At 40.5% G+C, this 19418-nt stretch overlaps 1 protein-coding gene across 19 annotated transcripts in view; it reads left to right on the top strand.

The window, feature by feature from the left end:
* setd5 (SET domain containing 5) overlaps positions 1-19418 on the top strand; it is a 208767-nt gene that overhangs the window by 153914 nt on the left and 35435 nt on the right. For 18 of the 19 annotated variants that reach the window (XM_038812431.1, XM_038812429.1, XM_038812423.1 and 15 more), the window contains 5 exons: positions 3117-3425; positions 6762-7004; positions 8402-8543; positions 12284-12534; positions 17843-17899. In XM_038812431.1, the coding sequence (XP_038668359.1) occupies positions 3117-3425; positions 6762-7004; positions 8402-8543; positions 12284-12534; positions 17843-17899 (1002 nt within the window). The remainder of the gene's footprint in view (positions 1-3116; positions 3426-6761; positions 7005-8401; positions 8544-12283; positions 12535-17842; positions 17900-19418) is intronic. The other variant, XM_038812434.1, reaches the window with a different exon arrangement.

Here is a 19418-nt window from a genome sequence, read left to right as displayed (position 1 = left end):
CTCCAAACCAACCACAGGGGCTTTTCATAGTAACTTCATTTGAAGCCTACTTGTGACAAGCCATTTTCATTCATTCATTCATTCATTTTATCCATGCTAAAATGTCAAACCCCTACACAATGAGCTTTTCTTTTTTTTTAAACTTAAGAGAGTACCCAATTTTTTTTTCGAATTAAGACACAATTTGCGTGGCCAAATCCACCTGCCCTACACATCTTTGGGTTGTGGGGGTGAGATCCACGCAGGCACGGGGAGAATGTGCAAACTCCACACGGACAGTGACCCGAGGCCCTCGGTGCTTTGAGGCAGGAGTGCTAACCACCGCCAACGTGCCGCTCAGAGCTTTTATTTTCTACAATAATCTTTGTGGCACCTTATCAAATGCCTTCTTGAAACTCAAGTACAGTACATCTACAAATTCCCCTTTATTTACAGCGCATGTTGCTCCATCAAAGAACTCCGACAGGTTAAACATACTTCCCTTTTACAAAACCATACTGACTCTTCCCGATTACCATGAGATTTTCCAAGTACCCAGTCATAATCTTCTTAATGATCGATTCTAGCACCTTCCTCATGACAGATGCCAAACTAAATGGCCTTTAGTTTCCTGTTTTATGCCTCCCTTTCTTCTTGAATAGAAGGGTCACATTTGCATTTTAGAAGAACGAGAGGTGATCATATTGAAATATATGAAGTGCCTTGATGGGATAGATATTTGAAGGATGTTTCCCCTGGCTGAGATGTCCAGAAGTAGTGGGTGACTCTTTTCAGAATAAGGGGTCTGCCATTTAAGACTGGAATGAGGAGAAACATCGACACTGAAAGAGTTTTTCGTCTTTCGAGTTCTCTACCCGAGAAGGTTGTGGCTACTCAATCGTTGGAACATTTCAAGACAGAGCAATTGATTTAGTGCATACTAAGGGAGTTTGGGATAGAGTAGACAAATTAAATTTAAGTAGAAGATCAGTCATGATTGTAATGTATAGCAGAGGATACTTGAATAACTAAATGGCCTACTCTTGCTCCTATTTCCTACATTCTTCAGTGTAGATTTTGAAATTGGTGAACTAGTGTGTAAGAAGAAGGAAAATAGAATTGCTTTCTTAAACAAATGAAGAGAGCACTCAGTAGAGCGCATACCTCCGACACCTGTGTAGACTCAATATTATTACAATTATGCAGCTCTACCTTGAGGCTTTTGCCTGCCTGTTTGATGATGTGTAACTAGAGCTTGTGTCTCACCAGACCAATCCACATCCAGCATTCTGTTCTGAAAACTCTGCTCGCATTGTGACAGCTGTGACCAATTAAACCTCAACACTGAGACAATCCACAACATTCTAAAACAATCAGCAACATTCTTCAAAATAAAGTCAATTCGACTCAACTCCTGGTGTAAACTTAATCTTTAAAAAAAAAAATCCAGGCTCCAGATCTGCATCTTTGACAAAAACTAATCCTCCTTTCTTAGGCCACGGCCTATGTCTGCACCAAGCTTTGTTGAAATCCATCAGTTAGTTTCTGAGATACATTGTTTTCAGGCAAGCAGTCTAATGAGCAAAAATTTTGCCTTCCGTGTCGGTTGTAAAAAAAAAAGTTTCTTTCTGTGCATTGAATCAATTCTTGAGAGACTTCATGCTGTCGCTGTTCATATTGAAAGGCAATATAAATACATACAGGACTTCAAAAAGAAAAAAAAGTTTTAAATAACATTGATTTGTGCAGTACCCATGATCTGCCACTGGGGGTAGCTGTTGCATGTTTCTAAAGAATGTGCTGGAGAAAGCTGGCTGACAGCAGCTGACCGGGTGTCTTACCCTGGTGTAATAGGATTTATTTTAAGATTGCGTGCGTGATCATTTGCATAGGTAACATCACACTTTACGCTAGCATACACTAAGTATGAGGGAAACGCATCTAAGTTTCCTTGCATCTAAAACTGAATGTTTTAAGTCCATACGATCTCCTAATACCGAATGTTTCTAGTCCATATGACCGTTCCACATTCTGGACTCAAATTGTTAACTCCGTTTCTCTCTCCATATACGCTGCCAGACCTATTGAGTTTATCCAGCATTTTCTGATTTTATTTTCCATAATATCTGTTTAAAGTGATGTGATCTCTTACTATTGGCTGTAGGATAGTCATTGGGCAGAGTTTAAGCATTCCCTGTATCTAAATCAAGAGAAAACAACACATAACAGCTGGGAAATATGACTGGGGCGATAATAAGGGATGGAAGAAAATAAAATTCATTTTTAATTCATATTCATATTTTATGACCTTTTTTATAACCTTCTTGCTGATCTGGAACAGCTCAAATAGAGTGGTTGGTAACATCAAGGCACCCATGGCTCCTATGTTACTTGAGCATTAAAAAGGTCAACTGAAGTGTATGCATTGAAGATTTTGCATTCATGTTTTTCAAGATGAGGGATGCCAGTGCCGGAGAGCTAGCTGATGTGTTCAACACTCAGGTTCCTGGTCAGCTATGTTTCTATATCCATATCATCCATCTTTGACCCCCTTTGAATACAATTGTGAATGGTTATAAAACAATGGAATTTCTGTTCACAAGCAGTGGAGGTTGTTTTGTTCCACAATCCCATTTAATGTGCTGTGTTCAAATCTAAATCACAGGACTTAAGTTGCTTCTTTTAGTTGACTTTAAATCAGCATTTGAACTTTGGCCATGTAACACAGTAAATTGAACCAGTTACAGCAGAGCAGGATAGGGGAAATGAAATCTGAGTTTCTAATTTATTGCAGTGCTGTCGGGAGGAAATAAACGAGATGTCATGCCTTTACTGGGCTGCCCTTCGCTTACATGGAGTGGTGTGTGAGGGAAAGCTATCGAGGGGAGAAATGAGGATGTCACATTAAGAAAAAAGTAAAAATGGAGGCCAATTCTATTTTATTAGTTTCTTGGTCTGATATCACAGGTCAAACCCTCACAATCTGTTCAATGTGTCACCATTAGGCTATGCTTGGCAGTTTCTGGTACAATATCTAGATTCAATAATTTCAATGAGAGATTCATCAGTGGTTAATTTTTGGATTATATAATGTATATTGTAGAACCTGTGTTCAATTTTTCACATCTTTAATATAGGAGCAAGCTCCAGAGAAGCCTCCTAAACCTCCTGCATCAAAACCAACAAAGCCCAGACCCAAAAATCGGTTCTCACGCTATCGCTCCAGTTCAGCACAGCGACTACGTCGACAGCGACAAGCAAGCAGCCAGTCAGAACCAGCGCCTGTTGTAGCAGTCGAGGAGGGAGCAACAGCGAGTGTTGTGACAGACCCCATATCTACGGAAGGCGTGGCAAGTGTAGGAGCCCCAGGAGTTGAGACTATATCAGGATCTGCTATTGCCTCCCAACCAAATCGAACCAATCTCAAGTATCCTAAAACTAAAAGGGTAAGTGTGTGCAAATGTAATCTGGCCGATCTTCCTCTTCCATGGTTGATATGAGAAACTTAAACTGGACTGCTTGGTCATGATGTAAGAGGTGTCTGACCCAAAAAGTTAATCGGTCCCAGGTTCGATTCCCGGCTGGGTCACTGTCTGTGCGCAGTCTGCACGTCCTCCCCGTGTGTGCGTGGGTTTCCTCCGGGTGCTCCGGTTTCCTCCCACAGTCCAAAGATGTGCGGGTTAGGTGGATTGGCCATGCTAAATTGTCCGTAGTGTCCTAAAAAGTAAGGTTAAGGGGGGTGGGGTTGTTGGGTTACGGGTATAGGGTGGATACGTGGGTTTGAGTAGGGTGATCATTGCTCGGCACAACATCGAGGGCCGAAGGGCCTGTTCTGTGCTGTACTATTCTATGTTCTATTTCTATGTTCAGAGAAAACTGAATTCTGATATTTCTGGACAGTTTCTTACAAATTGTTATATGAATCTCAAAACGCTGCCCCACCCCCAAAACCTGCTGAGTTACAATTAAATATATCCAATATTTTGTTTTAAAAACACTCTTAATTATGAGCCATATACATTTATTAAATTATGACTCCAAAATCAGCCTCGCGTTGAAGTAATTTGGCTACCAAACTGATCCATGGCAATTATATGGACCCCAGCCTGACAACAGGACACAAAATGGGACTTAATGATCCATTTGCATTCTCCTGCTGGTGTGGGGCACGAACCTCGATCCTGATGCCTTTGGGGGGCTGGAGCATTTTCTCCCTGATGCTGGATTCTCAGCAACGCTGGATTCTCTGCCGCGTAGGGAACTCAGTTCTAGGATTCAACGGTGACACGGGGCAAGTGGAAGCAGCTGATTGGGAATATGGTCTGATAAGTATTTACTACTGTTATCTCTTCTCGTTTGTAAAGTCTGTACTTGGTGATCTATAGCTTGTAAGATTCTGAAGCAACAAGGACCTAGAGCAGAGGGACCCTAGAGTAATTGATATTATTTGATTTTGAGTATCTTCCAAAGGTTTATTTTAAAGGGGTAAGTCATGGTAGGAGAGCTCAAAGCCATGATGGATTCTTCCTGCTCTATGTGGGAGTGGGTGACCAATAGGCAGGTAGTGCAGGAATCTCCCGTGGCCATTCCCCTGCAAAACAGATATACTGCTTTGGATAATGTTGGGGGAATGGTGTCACAGCAGAAAGCAGCAACAGTCAAATTTGTGGCACCATGATTGGCTCTGCTCCGCAGGGGAGGAGCAAAAAGTGCGGGAATGCAATAGTTATAGGGGGTTCAATTGTCAGCAATAGCTAGACGTTTCTGTGGCTGCAAACGAGCCTCCAGGATGGTATGTTGTCCTTGGTGCTGGGGTCAAGGATGCCTCGGAGCGGCGACAGGACATCCTAGAGGGGGAGGGTGAACAGACAGTGGTCGTGTTACATATTGGTACAAACAACATAGGTAAAAATAGAAAGGAGGTCCTGAAACCAGAATATAGAGAGGAAGTAAGTTGAAAAGTAGGACCTCAAAGGTAGTGATCTCAAGATTACTACCAGTGCAATGTGCTAGCCAGAGCAGAAATAGTAGGATATATTAGATGAATATGTGGCTGAAGAGCTGGTGCGAGGGGGAGAGTCTCATATTCCCGGGACATTGGAACCGGTTCGGGGGAGGTGGATCCAGTATAAACTGTGCAGGACTAGATTATTATCCTTGGGGGAGTATCTGCTAGAGTGGTTGGGGAGGGTTTAAACTAAAATGGCTGGGGGATGGAAACCTGTGCAAGGGGTCAGAGGTGGGGAAAACACGGACATAAGGCAGAAAGGGGAATCCACACCCTGCACATTTTTGGTTTGTGGGGGAGACCCACGCAGACACGAGGAGAATGTGGGCAAATCACTTTAGTAACAATATTGTAGAGGGAGAAATCCTAAAGTGTATACGCATGGTTTTCTGGACCAACACGTTGAGGAATCAAACAGAGAACAGGCCATCCTAGACTCGATATTGTATAATGAGAAAGGAATAATTGGAAATCTAGTTGCAAAAGGCCCCTTAGGGATGAGCAACCATAATATGATAGAATTCTTAATCATGGTGGGGAGTGACGTAGTTGGATTCTGAGACGAGGGCCCTGAATCTAAATAAAGGAAACCATAATGGTATGAGGCATGAGGTGGCTATGATGGATTGGGGAACATTACTTAAAGGAAGATGGTGAATAGGCAATGGAAAACATTCAAGGGTGAACTGCAACAATTATTCATTCCTGTCTGGTTCAAAAATAAATCTGGAAAGGTGGCCAAATCATGGCTTCTAAGGAACTTTGAGATAATATTAATGGTGAATCTGGAAATCTCTACCACAGAAAGTAGTTGAGGCCGAAATATTGTTAGTTTTCAAGAAAGAGTTAGGTACAGCACTTGGGCTAAATAGATTAAAGGATGTGGAGGAAAGAGGGTACAGGCTACTGGTCTGATCAGCCAGCAGCTCTCGCGGTAGAGTTCAGTGGGTGCCATCAGGACTGCAAAAAGGTGCAGGAAGAAGAGTAATGGTCACTGAAGAGAGGTACATCCCAGGGCTTTAGCTCAGGGAGGGATTGCAGAGCTGAGGGAGGAGAGGGGATGGGTGGGCAGCTGGGTTTGGAGAGCAGGCTGCGTGGGGTTGCCTCTGATGTGCACAGGGCACCCTCTGGTTGATGTTCTCTCTCCATCTCCCCGCTCCCCTTTAAGACCTTTTTAAAGAAACCCTTTCAAAAATGGCCGTCGCACTCCAGTCTGCCTACCACTGCCGAGTGTTGTATGACAGTGGAGGTGGCTCGAGGCCCTTAATTGGCAATTAATCAGGCAGTTAAGAGCCTTAATAAGCCTAGGGCTGGCGACCTAGGCGGTGACTTCTCTCTTTTCCCCCTCCTCCAATTATGGTCAAGGGTGTAGTTGGGCTGGGCTAACCTATTTTGCATGCCCTCTGCAGAAAACACACTCAGCAGGCAGATGTAAAATCCATCCTTGTACAAATCTCTATCGAATGAAATCTTATAATCCTTTCTTCTTTGATGCAGATAACGAAAGCTTAAGAAATTTGGTTGCCTTAAGTCTACCTATTATTGGCTACCTACTAAGGCTTCCTACTATTGAATTGGAATTGGTTGCTTTTTAGATGTCTAATTAGGTTTAATTCCATAATTCCGTGTCTGAATTGTCTGGGTGCATCAATCAAAATATAATGGTGACAGGATTTATTGCAAATTCTGGACAATCCAGGAACTTAGAAATTTGAATGAAATTGCTGTGACTTACTACTTTTTGTTTTAACTTTGTTCCCATCTTTTATTTCAGTATTTAGTTACAGAATGGTTAAATGACAAGATTGAGCGATCAGACTGCCCATATGACCGACCATTACGCATCACCACAGATCCTACTGTATTGGCAACAACACTGAACATGCTGCCAGGCCTGAGCCACAGCCCCCACATTTGCACAACCCCTAAACACTACATCCGCTTTGGTTCTCCCTTCACCCCTGAAAGACGAAGACAGAGAGTTGTGTGCGACGGTAACTATGGATCTTGCAAAAAGGTAAGCATGTATACCATCTTTGCAACTCCTCATTACCTATATGCCTATCTGCCTGTTAGAAACATGAAACATTTATGAAGGAGGCCATTTGGCTACTTGTGACCACACTGCAAACTTAACATGAGACCTGTTGTGCTCTAGGAGTTGTAGCACCAGGCAGCTTTATAAGTGTTAGATATGAAGTTAAAATATCGGATGTTAGATTGTAAAACGTTGAAGTACTCTTCACGTTAGTTACACAGTTATCAACCGTGGTCCTGTGGAAAACATTGTATTCAAGATCCTCCCTGGCACCACTGAGTATTTGAACTAATTCCCTTGGCCTTCATTTGTCCTGGTCACATGCCTGCTTTGCCAGGTCGAGTCAGTTTTCTGTACTTCCATGGGATTCCAGAGTTGCTGTACCTTTTTTCATTGCAACTTTCTGCTTTTCGTCCTGGTGTGCAAATTGAAGCAGATAGTTGTATTTTCTGGTGATATCCATCATCCACCAGAGGTAGGATATGTCGGATCACAAGTGGGAGAATTGCTTCTATTGTCTGAGCCCTTTGTATATAGCTGGGTGACCACAGAACGCACATGGTGTCCACCATATTCACTCAAGGCCTTTAATGGCTGGTGAGCACCACAGGAAAATAACTGTCCTGGTGATGAAGATCACCCAAGTTAATTAACATTTTGCACATGTTTGTTTAGTTTTGATTGGATTGTGTGTTAAGTATCAATGGTAAACTGCTTTGGAGAGACTACACTGGTACTTTTTACTCGCCCAGCAAAATATTACAAACTATTAATAGAAACTTGACTGGAACTAAATACAGTCAATCAACTTACGCAAAATGTTTCCATTTTAAAAAGTTCTCATTTGGTTCAACATTTTTTTATGGTCTGGTTGGATTTACAGTAATCTCTTTAAATTTCTTGGCTTGTGAGTTAGAGTTCAAAATAGCTACAGTGGGGTAGGAATTGCCCTAAGAAATTGCATTCGCTCTCAGAAATTGCAATGTAAAATTAGAGACCTGTGGAATAAATGTGAGCATCATGCTGCCTTTTTCCGTAGCTGGCAGAGTGTTTGACAAACCGAAAATCCTACTGGCTCTTCACACTAGTCATCAGGCCTTGTGAAGAGGCTTGGCATTGTCAGCTTCTGAAGAAATACCTGAACAAATGCATTTGTTCGCTAACCTGTGTAATGGAATCTCATCTCTTGTGATTTTGTTTTGTATATTTATCGGTGATTGGTGTGGAGTCTTTGAGTTTTACAGCACAGAAAGATGCTGTTTGACCCACCGTGATGTGCTTTCAATCTTATTTATGTTTCTATGTGTCATAGATAGTGTCATAGAAATGTGTAGAGTTGTTAAACTATATTAAATAATTAATTTGTTCATTTTCAGCGGTGGATAAAACAAGCAATGGATGAGGCCATGGTACAAAGTCCCCATGCACCAGATAAAGAACCAGAAACGCCACCTTTATACCAAAGCTGTGACAGCAGCAACGTTCCTGACATACCTGATTGCGTAGTTGCTTCAACAGGTAGGTGGAAAATGCGACTTTTTAAAAATCATACACAGCAAAGCCAGTCAGCATACATTCCACACAGTTCAGGCATCTCATTATCTATCTGCCTATCTGCTTGTAGCTGCCAGGAGGTGCAGGGAAGTATCCAAGGAAGATTTTCCCTTCTTTCCCTGCAAGGAAATGTTTGGGATTAAGAATTGAATGGTGGACCAAGATGAGATCCCAGACTAACATCACACCCATCGAGTGGTCATTCTTCACATGTCAGTCTAATCAGTTATTTTGTCAAGACTATTTGACTGCAATGGGCATTAAAACAGCATGACACCATTCTCATTTGACTTCCGTGCATGCTTATTTCCAGCGCTGGTCATAGTGCAACCATCAGAAGAAGGGAACCCCATTTTATTTTCCTCCCCGCCCGATTAGTGCTCCAGTACACCATACCATCTTCTTTCCTCTTTTCTTTATGTCTTCCCACAATTGCTCAGCAAACTCATATGATGCCACCATTAAAATTGATAACTTACATTATGCAGGATTGCAAATGTGCCAATGCCTTGGTTGAGCTATATGTAGGTTCTACAAAATTACAGGGGGCTGAAAGAGATTTACCAACTTCTGAGCTGCCTTTAGTGGTTTACGTATAAGATCTGTTCCTCTACCCAATTTAGTCTCTCACCCACCAAGGAATAAGTGGTCACTTTATTCCTCCAACAAAATGACTGCCACATGCCCCACTATATTGAACTATTACGCAATTTCTCTTGTTCATTTTTCAAACTTGCCTGTCCTCCATCGTTTTTAGCTGTACCCTCCAATTTAATATCACCTGCAGATTTGAACACAATGCCTCCACAACATTGAGTCCAAGTATATATATTTGGCCCAACACAGCACTGCTTTCTAGTAGTGTAAAAAACTTGCCTTTACTTCAACCTTCTGTCTTCTGTTTTGTAGCCAACGTTCAATCTATTCCGCAATCTCGTTCCGGTCTCAATACACCAAGACCTTTGACATGAGTCTTTTGTATGTAACACTTGATTGAAAGCCTTCTGAATATCCGTGTAGACCAGATCCATTAAATTGCTCCAGTCTCCACTTAGTATATATTCATAAACATAAATTAAGTTGGTTTGTCATGATCTTTCTTTTAAAAATTCATGTTGTCTTTTTGTTATGATCTCTATCTCGTGAAGAATTCTTAGAATCTTTTCTAAAAAAAAATTATCGCGGGCGATTCTCCAAAATGGAGACGAAGTGTTTGCGCCATCATGAACGCCGTTGCGTTTCACGACGGCCGAAACGGGCACGGGGACATCCGATTCAGGCCAGTACAGCGCTGGAGCAGTTCACGCCGCTCCAGCCTCCCTTCCCAGTGCCAAATGGGCGCAGCACCAACCCGTGCATGCGCAGTTGTGCCGCGCCAACCTGCACATGAGCGGGGGACTTCTTCAGCGCGCTGGCCCCGACTCAACATGGCGTTGGGGTTCAGGGGCCGGCTGCGCAACAAAGTAGGCCCGGTGGGTGTGGGGGGGAGGAGAGAAGAGGCCGGCCCGCCGATCGGTTGGCCCCGATCGCAGGCCAGACCCCATCAGACCTGGCGCAATTGCCGCCGATTCTCTGCACCTCGGAGAATCGCGTGCTGGCGTCGTGGCGCGGTTGCGGCAATTCTCTGGCCCGGCACGGGGCTCGGAGAATCACGCAAATCATCTTTCTTATGATTGACTTTAAGCTAATTGGTTGATTCTATCTCCCTTTATGCATATAGGAATTACATTTGCAATTTATCTTCTTCTGGCACTATTCCCGTCCCTCTTTAAGATGTTATATATGCATGATACTGCCTCTGCTGCCATCCTAATTATATATATATATATACATATATATTTCGAAATATTTTTCTTGGCATTTTAATACAACATCAAACTTTACACAAGACACAACAAGCAGAGAAAAAACAACAACAATGGAAATGGCATATTATTTACAAGTTGTCACAGCTTCTGTGAGCCTAGTTCCCCCCCCCCAAAAAAAATTGCTGGCAACAAACAGGTCCTCGAAAATGTTGACAAACTTTCTCCCCGTGTGATGGAATCTCTCCTTGGATCCCCTGATTGAGAATTTTATCTTTTCAAGCTGTAGGGATTCAGCCAAGTCTGAGAGCCACTCCAAGCTCTGGGAGATGCTGCCGACTTCCACCCCAGCAGAACTCTCCATAGGGTGATCAGAAAGGCGAAGGCCAGGGCGTCTGCTCCCGTCCCTATCCAAATTATTTTAACCGCTCCAAGCTCATCACATTCTCTTTATTGTTTATGCATATGTCTTTTTCTTTAGATTCATTTGTATCCTCACCTCTTTATTCATCAATGGCATCTCATTCTTAGCTACTTTTTACTTATTTTCAGTGGAATATATTTCTTTGGAACACTATTGATCCTCTTTTAAAGATTGCCCACAGTTCTTCTAAGGGCGGCACGGTAGCACAGTGGTTAGCACCGTTGCTTCACAGCTCCAGGGTCCCAGTTTCGATTCTGGCTTGGCTCACTGTCTGTGCGGAGTCTGCACGTTCTCCCCGTGGCTGTGTGGGTTTCCTCTGGGTGCTCTGGTTTCCTCCCACACTCCAATGATGTGCAGGTTAGGTGGATTGGCCATGCTAAGTTGCCTTTGGTGTCCAAAAAACGGTTAGGTGATGGGGATAGAGTGGAGGTATGGGTTAAGTGGAGTGCTCTTTCCAAGAGCCAGTGCAGACTCGATGTACCAAATGGCATCTTTCTGCACTGTAAATTCTATGATCTAAGTCAATATTTTTAATTAAGTTATCTTCCCTGGCCCCAACCTCATTGCCTTATAGTTCACTTTTCTTCCCAATCTATTACTTTGTCTTTGTATTATCTAAATATTTCCCAATCATTATCTTAAACCTTATTTTATTGTGATCACTACTTCCTAGATGTTCTCTCAAACTTAACTTACTTATTTCAGTTAATTTCTCATTACTAGCAGAGCTTATTCTCATATTAGAATTCTTAAATCTTAGGTTAGATGGAGTCTTGAATTTTATGTAAATACTCTATCCGTCCCTCTACTCCCATGATATATCTGTGTTTTTAGTGTTTCATATTTCTCCTTCCACTTCCTTTTCATTATTTGGTGGTCTGTAGTGTGACCAATTCCTTCCTATGCTGTATCTTAATATATCTGGGTTAGGTGCAGTTATATTTTTCATGATACTGCCATTCTGTTGTTTCTGGTGAACAACGATATCCCAAAATCCTCCTTTCAATTCTAAATATATTAAATGTTGCAATATATGGAAATGTTAAAGAGTCCACTCTAGGTCAAACTGCGAACATATGGACATAAATGCAACCATTCTTGCAATGAATCAAATGGGTCCTGCTGCTTTTACTAACAATGCTTGTCTGAACAACGTTCGCCCAATTTAATGTTGCTCAAAAAGACATCATTTTGAAAATGAATGAGGCGAACTTTGTAAATCTCAGTCCAAGATACAATAGAGCAACAAAACAAAGTCTGGTTTTGTGTTGTTTAGCAGGCAAGTGGCAAGCATGTTAATCTGCATTCTATATGTCTGGAAAATGCATCGGACGTTGATGGAAATAACTCGGAAACATTAACAGAACCCCCACTTGGAAAACTGACTGTTGTTTTGAAATATGCACAGGCTGCTTAATTTGTTTAAAATGTACCTGTTTGCAACTTGAATGTCTGATAACTTCTCTGTCTTGTAGAGTTGATTACGCCTCTGAAGAAGCGAAAGGCCCGGTATCTGTCAGACGTGAGTGTGACTGATTTGCCTGGACCTTGTAGTCCACTATCAGCGCCTGCATCTGTCGCGGATACAGTTATGTCCAGCCCAACGGTCATAACACCTTGCACCTTGTTTCCAGGAGAAGAGGAGACGAAAAATGGATATAATGTAGTTTACTCTCCCCTTCACTCCCATGCTGCTAGCCGATGTAATACCCCACTACAGTTTGAGGTAAATATATCTCCAATAAAGGTACTGTCAGCTACACTTATGATGCAAATAAATTTTTTTTTGGTTTATCTCAATAAATAAAACTTCCAATGTTTACCTTGTTTGACAGAATTAAGCATTTTAAAGAAAATCAATTTAGTTTATATGCAAATTTGATTATATGCAAACTCCAACGTCAACAAGAATGTCCTGACGATTTTGGAATTTTTAAGTGGAAGAAACTGTTAGACATATTTCCCCTCTGGCTTCCCTGAAAACACCCGAAAACTTTTCTCTATTGATGTATGAGTTTGCGATTTTTGACAACAGAGATATTTTCCCTGTCACTTCATTTAGGGGATGGTGCAATCTATAAGCTGCGTAGATATATCTGGAAATATTGGGCGTTTAAAAAAGAAATGTTGAGCTGTCAGGATTGTGTGATATGTTTCTGAGCTTTAAAAAGAAAAGCTACAGTTACTGTCCTAACAAAATCCTATATCCATGCAGTTTTCTTTAGCTGCACATCCCGCACCCCCTCCCCCTCCGACCCACCTTGCAATCTTGACCTGCCCAGGAAAATTTTTTGACCTGTTGTTCAGCCTGTTGTTTCAAGCTTTATTGACTGACGTAGATTAGGCTATTAAAGTAGATATGACTATTCTGAAGTTTGAATTCAAAATCGCATCAATAAAAGGAGATGGTGATATACTAAATCTTTCTTTCACTTTAATATTGAAAGTATATAACATTAGCATTAATATTGCATAACACAAATGTTTGTATTTTTGTAATGTGATTGTTGTTCCTTTGCTCCACATATCAGGATTTTTGGAGTTAAACAAGAAATGAGAGTGGAAATACTTGGAAGTCAATTTTACAAAATCTGATGTGTGTATTTCTTCAATTTAATTAACCTTCCAGAATTTATCTGCCACGCCAGCCCCAACCTACCTTTTGACACATCATTTGCTCCCACCTACATGTCTGGTGGTCCAAATGCATAGGGTCACTTACCTAGTTGATTAGTTTACTTCACGTTCTCCCTGTGGGAGGAAGCTTGAAACTTCATTCAATATGTCTCCAGTTGACGTGACCAAGATCTGGGATGTGGTGTGTGCAGGATTAGAGGTGTGGATGCATGTCACTTGCTGTGGTTCCTTTTAAAGTCACGTGGCACCTCAAGTACCAGAGGATTTTCAGCCAGCTCATAACAATCAATATTATAAACTGACATTTAGAAAAGGCATTAGGCAAAGAACAATTTTTAGTGCAAAATAATGCCAAACGAATACCCTAAAACTGAATTGTTTTATTAGTTCAGAAATGTAGTCACTGTTTATACAAATATGGCAACCAGTTTGTACATACAATGCTACAAATGACCATGTTAATTAGTCTTAGTGGTTTTTGTTGAAGCGTAGGTGTTGACCTCTACAAATACTGCTTTGAGATATTTTAATCTACCTGAACAGGCGAACAAGGTCTTGGTTTTAATGCACCCTCTGAAATACATTTCATTCCACAATGTATTGTTTCCTCAGTCCTGCAGTGACTCATACTACACTGTATGAGCCAGTATTGCCTGATGTTGCTTGAAGCCTTAAGTTCTGGCTTGGAGAACAGAATGCTGCCACTGAGATAAGCTTGGCTGAGGTGTGGCTGGAGGCTTATGAATTGTGATCACCCTTTCCTTCGCATTTGTGATAAACTATCACAGATTGACAGAAAAATACAGTGTAGAAAAGGCCCTTTGGCCCATCGAGCCTGCACCGCCGCATGAAAGGCACCTGATCTGCTAATGCTAATCCCATTTGCCAGCACTTGGCCCATAACCTTGAATTTTAAGATGTGCCAAGTGCCCATTCAGATACTTTTTAAAGGATGCGAGGCAATCCGCCTCTAGCACCCTCCCAGGCAGTGCGTTCCAGTTGAAGAATTTTGCATCCAAAAAACAATTCTCCTGTGTTGAATTGCACAGGCTGTAACTGGAAAATGCTTAATTGAAAATTATGGGGTCAATATGTTCCTGAATCTTTCCCCCTTTTTATTAAAGCAAATTGTAACAAGGGGGTGTAAGATCTGATAGAAAATTGGCAGCAAATGTTATTTCCTGATTCCGGTGACAGGGAGCTGTGGCCAGTTATCCTCCCATAGTGGATAGATCCTGCCAATTTCAAATATCTCCAAGCAACTTGTGACAAATGCCATTGGCAAAAGCCCGAGAACAGAAATAATCTGGTTTCTGCCTTTTATCTCCTAAAGATGTTGATTCCTTGCCAAAATATATTTTGGCTTGTGTCATGTGTCCCATTGTTCATTTATTGACATTACAGTTCTGTTCAGTGTATCTTGCATGGAAAGAGGGGAAAGCAGTCAGGTTTCCCACTCATGATTGCGATGCAGTGAGCCAAGAAACCTTCTAACATTCACTACCTAGGTTCACTCACTGCAGCAGGCTACGTATAACTTCATTTCAATATGACTCACCATCTTTTTAGGAAGGGATTTGCATAAAAATGTACCCCAAATTCATATTATCAAAAGTTTAGAGTTTAATGTAGTAACTTTTTAAACTGGTGTAGAATAGTCAGATTAATTCCCACGTAAAACGTCATTGGCTTCCAATGTGCTTCAACAGTCTCAGTTCCAGAAATCAACACAAAACCTGCCTCAAAATTTGCCACTAATTGGTACTTGTGAAGCTGGGACTTAGGATATTCAGTTTCTAATATTAAAATTTACAGCTTCGCTGGCACTGATGTGAAGGAGCTACTATCTTCATTAACTAATGTGTCGAGAGTTGTTTTTTTAAGCAAAGTATAATGAAAAGATGGTCACGACAGGTAGACATGTATTCCCTTTTTCTTCTTTCGGATGTTATTCCTCATTCTAATAGCACAGGTTATGTTTTAATTTCTCCACTAATAGCTTTTTATTTCCAGGTAGTCAGCCATGGCTGTTCATCTTCCTGTCTGGCCTAAGGCACCTGACATGATTTTTCATCAGGTCCCTATTAAGGTTTACTCAATGTGACTCCAACTTTGTTACAACCTCTAATTTTAATGATGGTACATAATATATTTATCGTATATGGCACACACACACACACACACACACACACACACACACACAATATATAAACAGAAATGTCACGAGTTAAAACATTTTTCACTCTGTCTAACTCCTGGAGTTTGTACTTTACATCTATCTGGTTTCTAGAATTTTGATTTAAACTTTTCTTTAAAGTGTAACTCCGTTATTTCTGTTTGCTGATTGCACCCTTGATCCTTGTTGATATTTTGATTTTGAAAATGATTACACGAGTTGTATTCTCTAAGGTTCTTACATTGGGCAACCAAAACGCTTTACAAACTTCACATAATATTCTTGCATTGTATGGGTTTTTATCAGGAGTCAGTCTGTGCTGACAGAAAATTCTAAACTTTAGAATTCAAAATGGCTTCCAAAATACTCTTCTGTTCGTGTTATGAGGTCAAAATAAAGAACATAACAAGACTAATTGAACTAGTTTGGGACATTTTTCTCTTTTATTATTATTACTTAAGCTTTTATTATGTTTGTGTATACAGTGTTTATATTGAATTGCCACACCATTACCTTTATTCTGCAGTTTGAGTTAGAGAAAGATATTGTGGCAGTATAGCACTCAATTTCTATAGCATGTATAGTGGACAGTATAGATCTTAATATGCAGGTACAGCTCATCTTGAAAACATGATCCCATCCACTGAAACAATTCCAGATTATTGGGGAAGAATGTTGAAGGATGAAATGTTTCTCTGAACTATGCCTCCTTTTCGGAATTAATTGTGTTCTTTAAGGAGCTATCTGGATATCCAGTCTTTGTCTTTACAATATTGCCTCTACCAGTTCCATTTGATATTGCTTCTTGATTCTTCAAATACTGTGTGTGTCAATTTGAATTAGTTCTGTACGAATAAAGGGTACACTCATGAAGCTGGAAAACATTTAGCAGCTTATTTTGTAAGTGTGTTACGCTTTGCAGAGTGGGACAACCAAAACATATCGCTAATGGCTGTAAAAGGATGGTACTATTGAAAAAGCAACAGTCCTTAATTTACAGAATATGTGTATGATTTCTTCAGACAACTCTTCAGACAATGAGGGGCATTATTGTGAAGTCTGAGCCTGAGAAGAATTCTTGGCACTGTGACTTTACCAGTGTATTACTGAGCCTGAGAACATATGGCTTTAATCTGGCCATTGTGCACATTAAGCTTCTGACATGCTTGCCACAACAGACTCTGTAGGGTCTGCACATTGACACATTGCCATTTTTAATCTTCTAATGCTTCTTCATAGACCAAGAAACACTCCAGTTTAGTTTTGCATTGTCATTTTATTTTAATAAAGCCTAACATTAAGCCACAAGTTATTGTTTTATTCTTGTTGTGCTTTGGTTTACAAACAAACACGGAGAAAAGGGTTTTATTTTGAGCACTAATGGCAAAGCAATAATATGAAGCAGTATCTTCCTCATTAAGCTGTTGCACATGGCAGAAGTGTTAGAGTTCAGCTAGATTGATGAATTTAGTTTTCTACGACAGAACACACTTGCATGATGATTGGATCGTGCCATTTTGACCAATTGCCCGTATTATTTTGTTGAGAGTTTGTTTTCAAGACTTGTCTATTTTCCCCTGAGCTCTAAATTCTGTTTTTAAACTCGCGTTTGTGTTCAGTACCCCATATGTCAACTCTCGCCATCTTTTTGGTTGCTCCACTATAACAATTTGCTGCCATATCTTACAGTCGGTGGATCAGCATGCCTCCCAACTGTTGTGTATGGAAGTGAGTATGGAGGATGCGGAGTCAAGCCCTCCAGGCTTGAACACCGATCACAACTCTCCTTTCATAACCTTCTTGAAATGAATTGTTGTAAAGGGAAGGTCCAGCTAAGGAAAACTAGCTGATCATTTTTTTTTTGGTGAAGGGTATGAGGTTGACGGCTTAATAAGAATAATGTTCATTAATTCTCTGATTTTAAATAATTTCTAACTGATCTAGCATTTTCTTTTAAAAATGGAAGTGTTTTAGTTTCTAAATAGCGGTCCTTTTTAGAATTTAGCTGTGTTTGCACATTGCCAACTGTGCAGTCATAGGTATAATTATTTGTGCATTTAAGGTTATCCAGTCATTTGAATTTGTGTAAAATACAATTTTTTTCCCCTCGAGTTTGTTTGTAACTAAATCAGTTTTACAATAAAAGACTGTGGCTTTCTCTTGCTTTTGCTTACCCAACTTGTGAGTAGAGTTCTAATAACATGCTTTTCCCTTTTCTTAGAACATTTCCTCTCCTGAGAGTTCCCCAGTGCATAGGCCTGAGCCGTTTTCACCGGAGGTAGTTATCCCAGTATCTCACTTAGATTAGAAAAGCTGAAATAAGCCCTTGTGGCATCTCTCTCTCTCTGTCTTTCTGTGATTCCTACCCAGTCCTTTTACTGCATGATTCTCATTGTGATACATCTAGTTGAATTTATGAACGTCTGATTTAAGTCATTAATCTTGCCAAAGTTTGATTCAGAGTTGAGAATAAAAAGCAACAATCATCTTGGGGGTTGGGGGGGAAGAGAGAGAGAGAGAGTGAGACAAGGTTTGGGGGTCACAAATCTGTCTGTGCATCTGATGAGAAAACAAAACTAACATATGAATCCGACTAAACTTATAATAGGGATTATGAAACCAGAGCATAAAATTACTTTTTGAAAATTTATTGTACAATTTGGCTAGACACTGCATTTGGTAAGGGTCAGTCAACACATTGAAATTGTTACAACGTGGTTCTTATTAATATTTCTGACCTGTTTGAAAAATATACTCCTTTATTATATGTCAAGCAGATTGCATTCCTTACTCTTTCGAAGTTTCTAGTAAAGTTTTATCTCTATTTATGCCCTGTTGCAGGGTCTCTTGTTCATATTAAAAGAAAATTTGGAAATTACATTTTACAAACATAATCATTCATTACTATTGAAAAACTTATGCTGGAACTGTATTCTTTGAAATGACCCTTTATCTAGGCCAAACAACTGTAGTAATTCTGATACAAGTAGAATCGGCTGCAAACAATTATTTCCACCTCAGTTGAATTTGACTTATGGAGGTAAAACAAATTCTATTTAAATATGATTTGTCCACTATCTCGGCTCACGATTGATCAACCTGACTTGGCTACGATATCTCACTTACTGATATTTTTATATATTACAGTGATTTTCAGATGTGTGTATCTGCTTCATCATCTAAATATTGAATAATCTAGAATCTCACAGAATCTTTACAGTGCAAAAGGAGGCCATTTGGCACATCGACTACTGGCTCACTGAAGGAACATTCAACCTAGACCCACTCCCCTTCCTTACACCCATAAATAATCTCCTGCTTGCTTCTCACTATACATAAATGGAAGAGAAAAGAAATGAGCAGGTTTAATCAGAAATAATTTTTTTAAATGTTGACTGTACGCATCATGTTGTTATGGAAAGAGGAGATCACATCGAGCAGCTTCGGTGGGCAGACAAATTTCTTCAGCTGTTAAATAGATGACCTCTGTTCAATTTGATGAGATCGATGAAGGCAATATATAGTGATTTCCTTTGTTCACATATCTCTTGCATCTGTTGGACTGAGAAGATTATGTCAAGTGTAGATCTTCCAATTCAGCTAACCAATTCTGAAACCACAATGCGATTCAGGATAGATGTGTTCGGCCAAGATCTATGGTCTGACAAGTGCAACATGGGCAAATACGTTTCCCACAGTGTTCAGCAGAGATGCCTCGATAGTTGTGCAGTCACCCGTGTTCATGTACAGGGTTACAATTCTTGCATCACGTATGCCTTGGAAGTATGTTCCATTTT

The sequence above is a fragment of the Scyliorhinus canicula genome, chromosome 11 (genome assembly GCF_902713615.1).
Source record: "Scyliorhinus canicula chromosome 11, sScyCan1.1, whole genome shotgun sequence".
Classification (NCBI taxonomy): domain Eukaryota; kingdom Metazoa; phylum Chordata; class Chondrichthyes; order Carcharhiniformes; family Scyliorhinidae; genus Scyliorhinus; species Scyliorhinus canicula.
The sequence above is the reverse complement of the archived record's forward strand: the minus strand, read 5'-3'. Positions and strand labels throughout refer to the sequence as shown.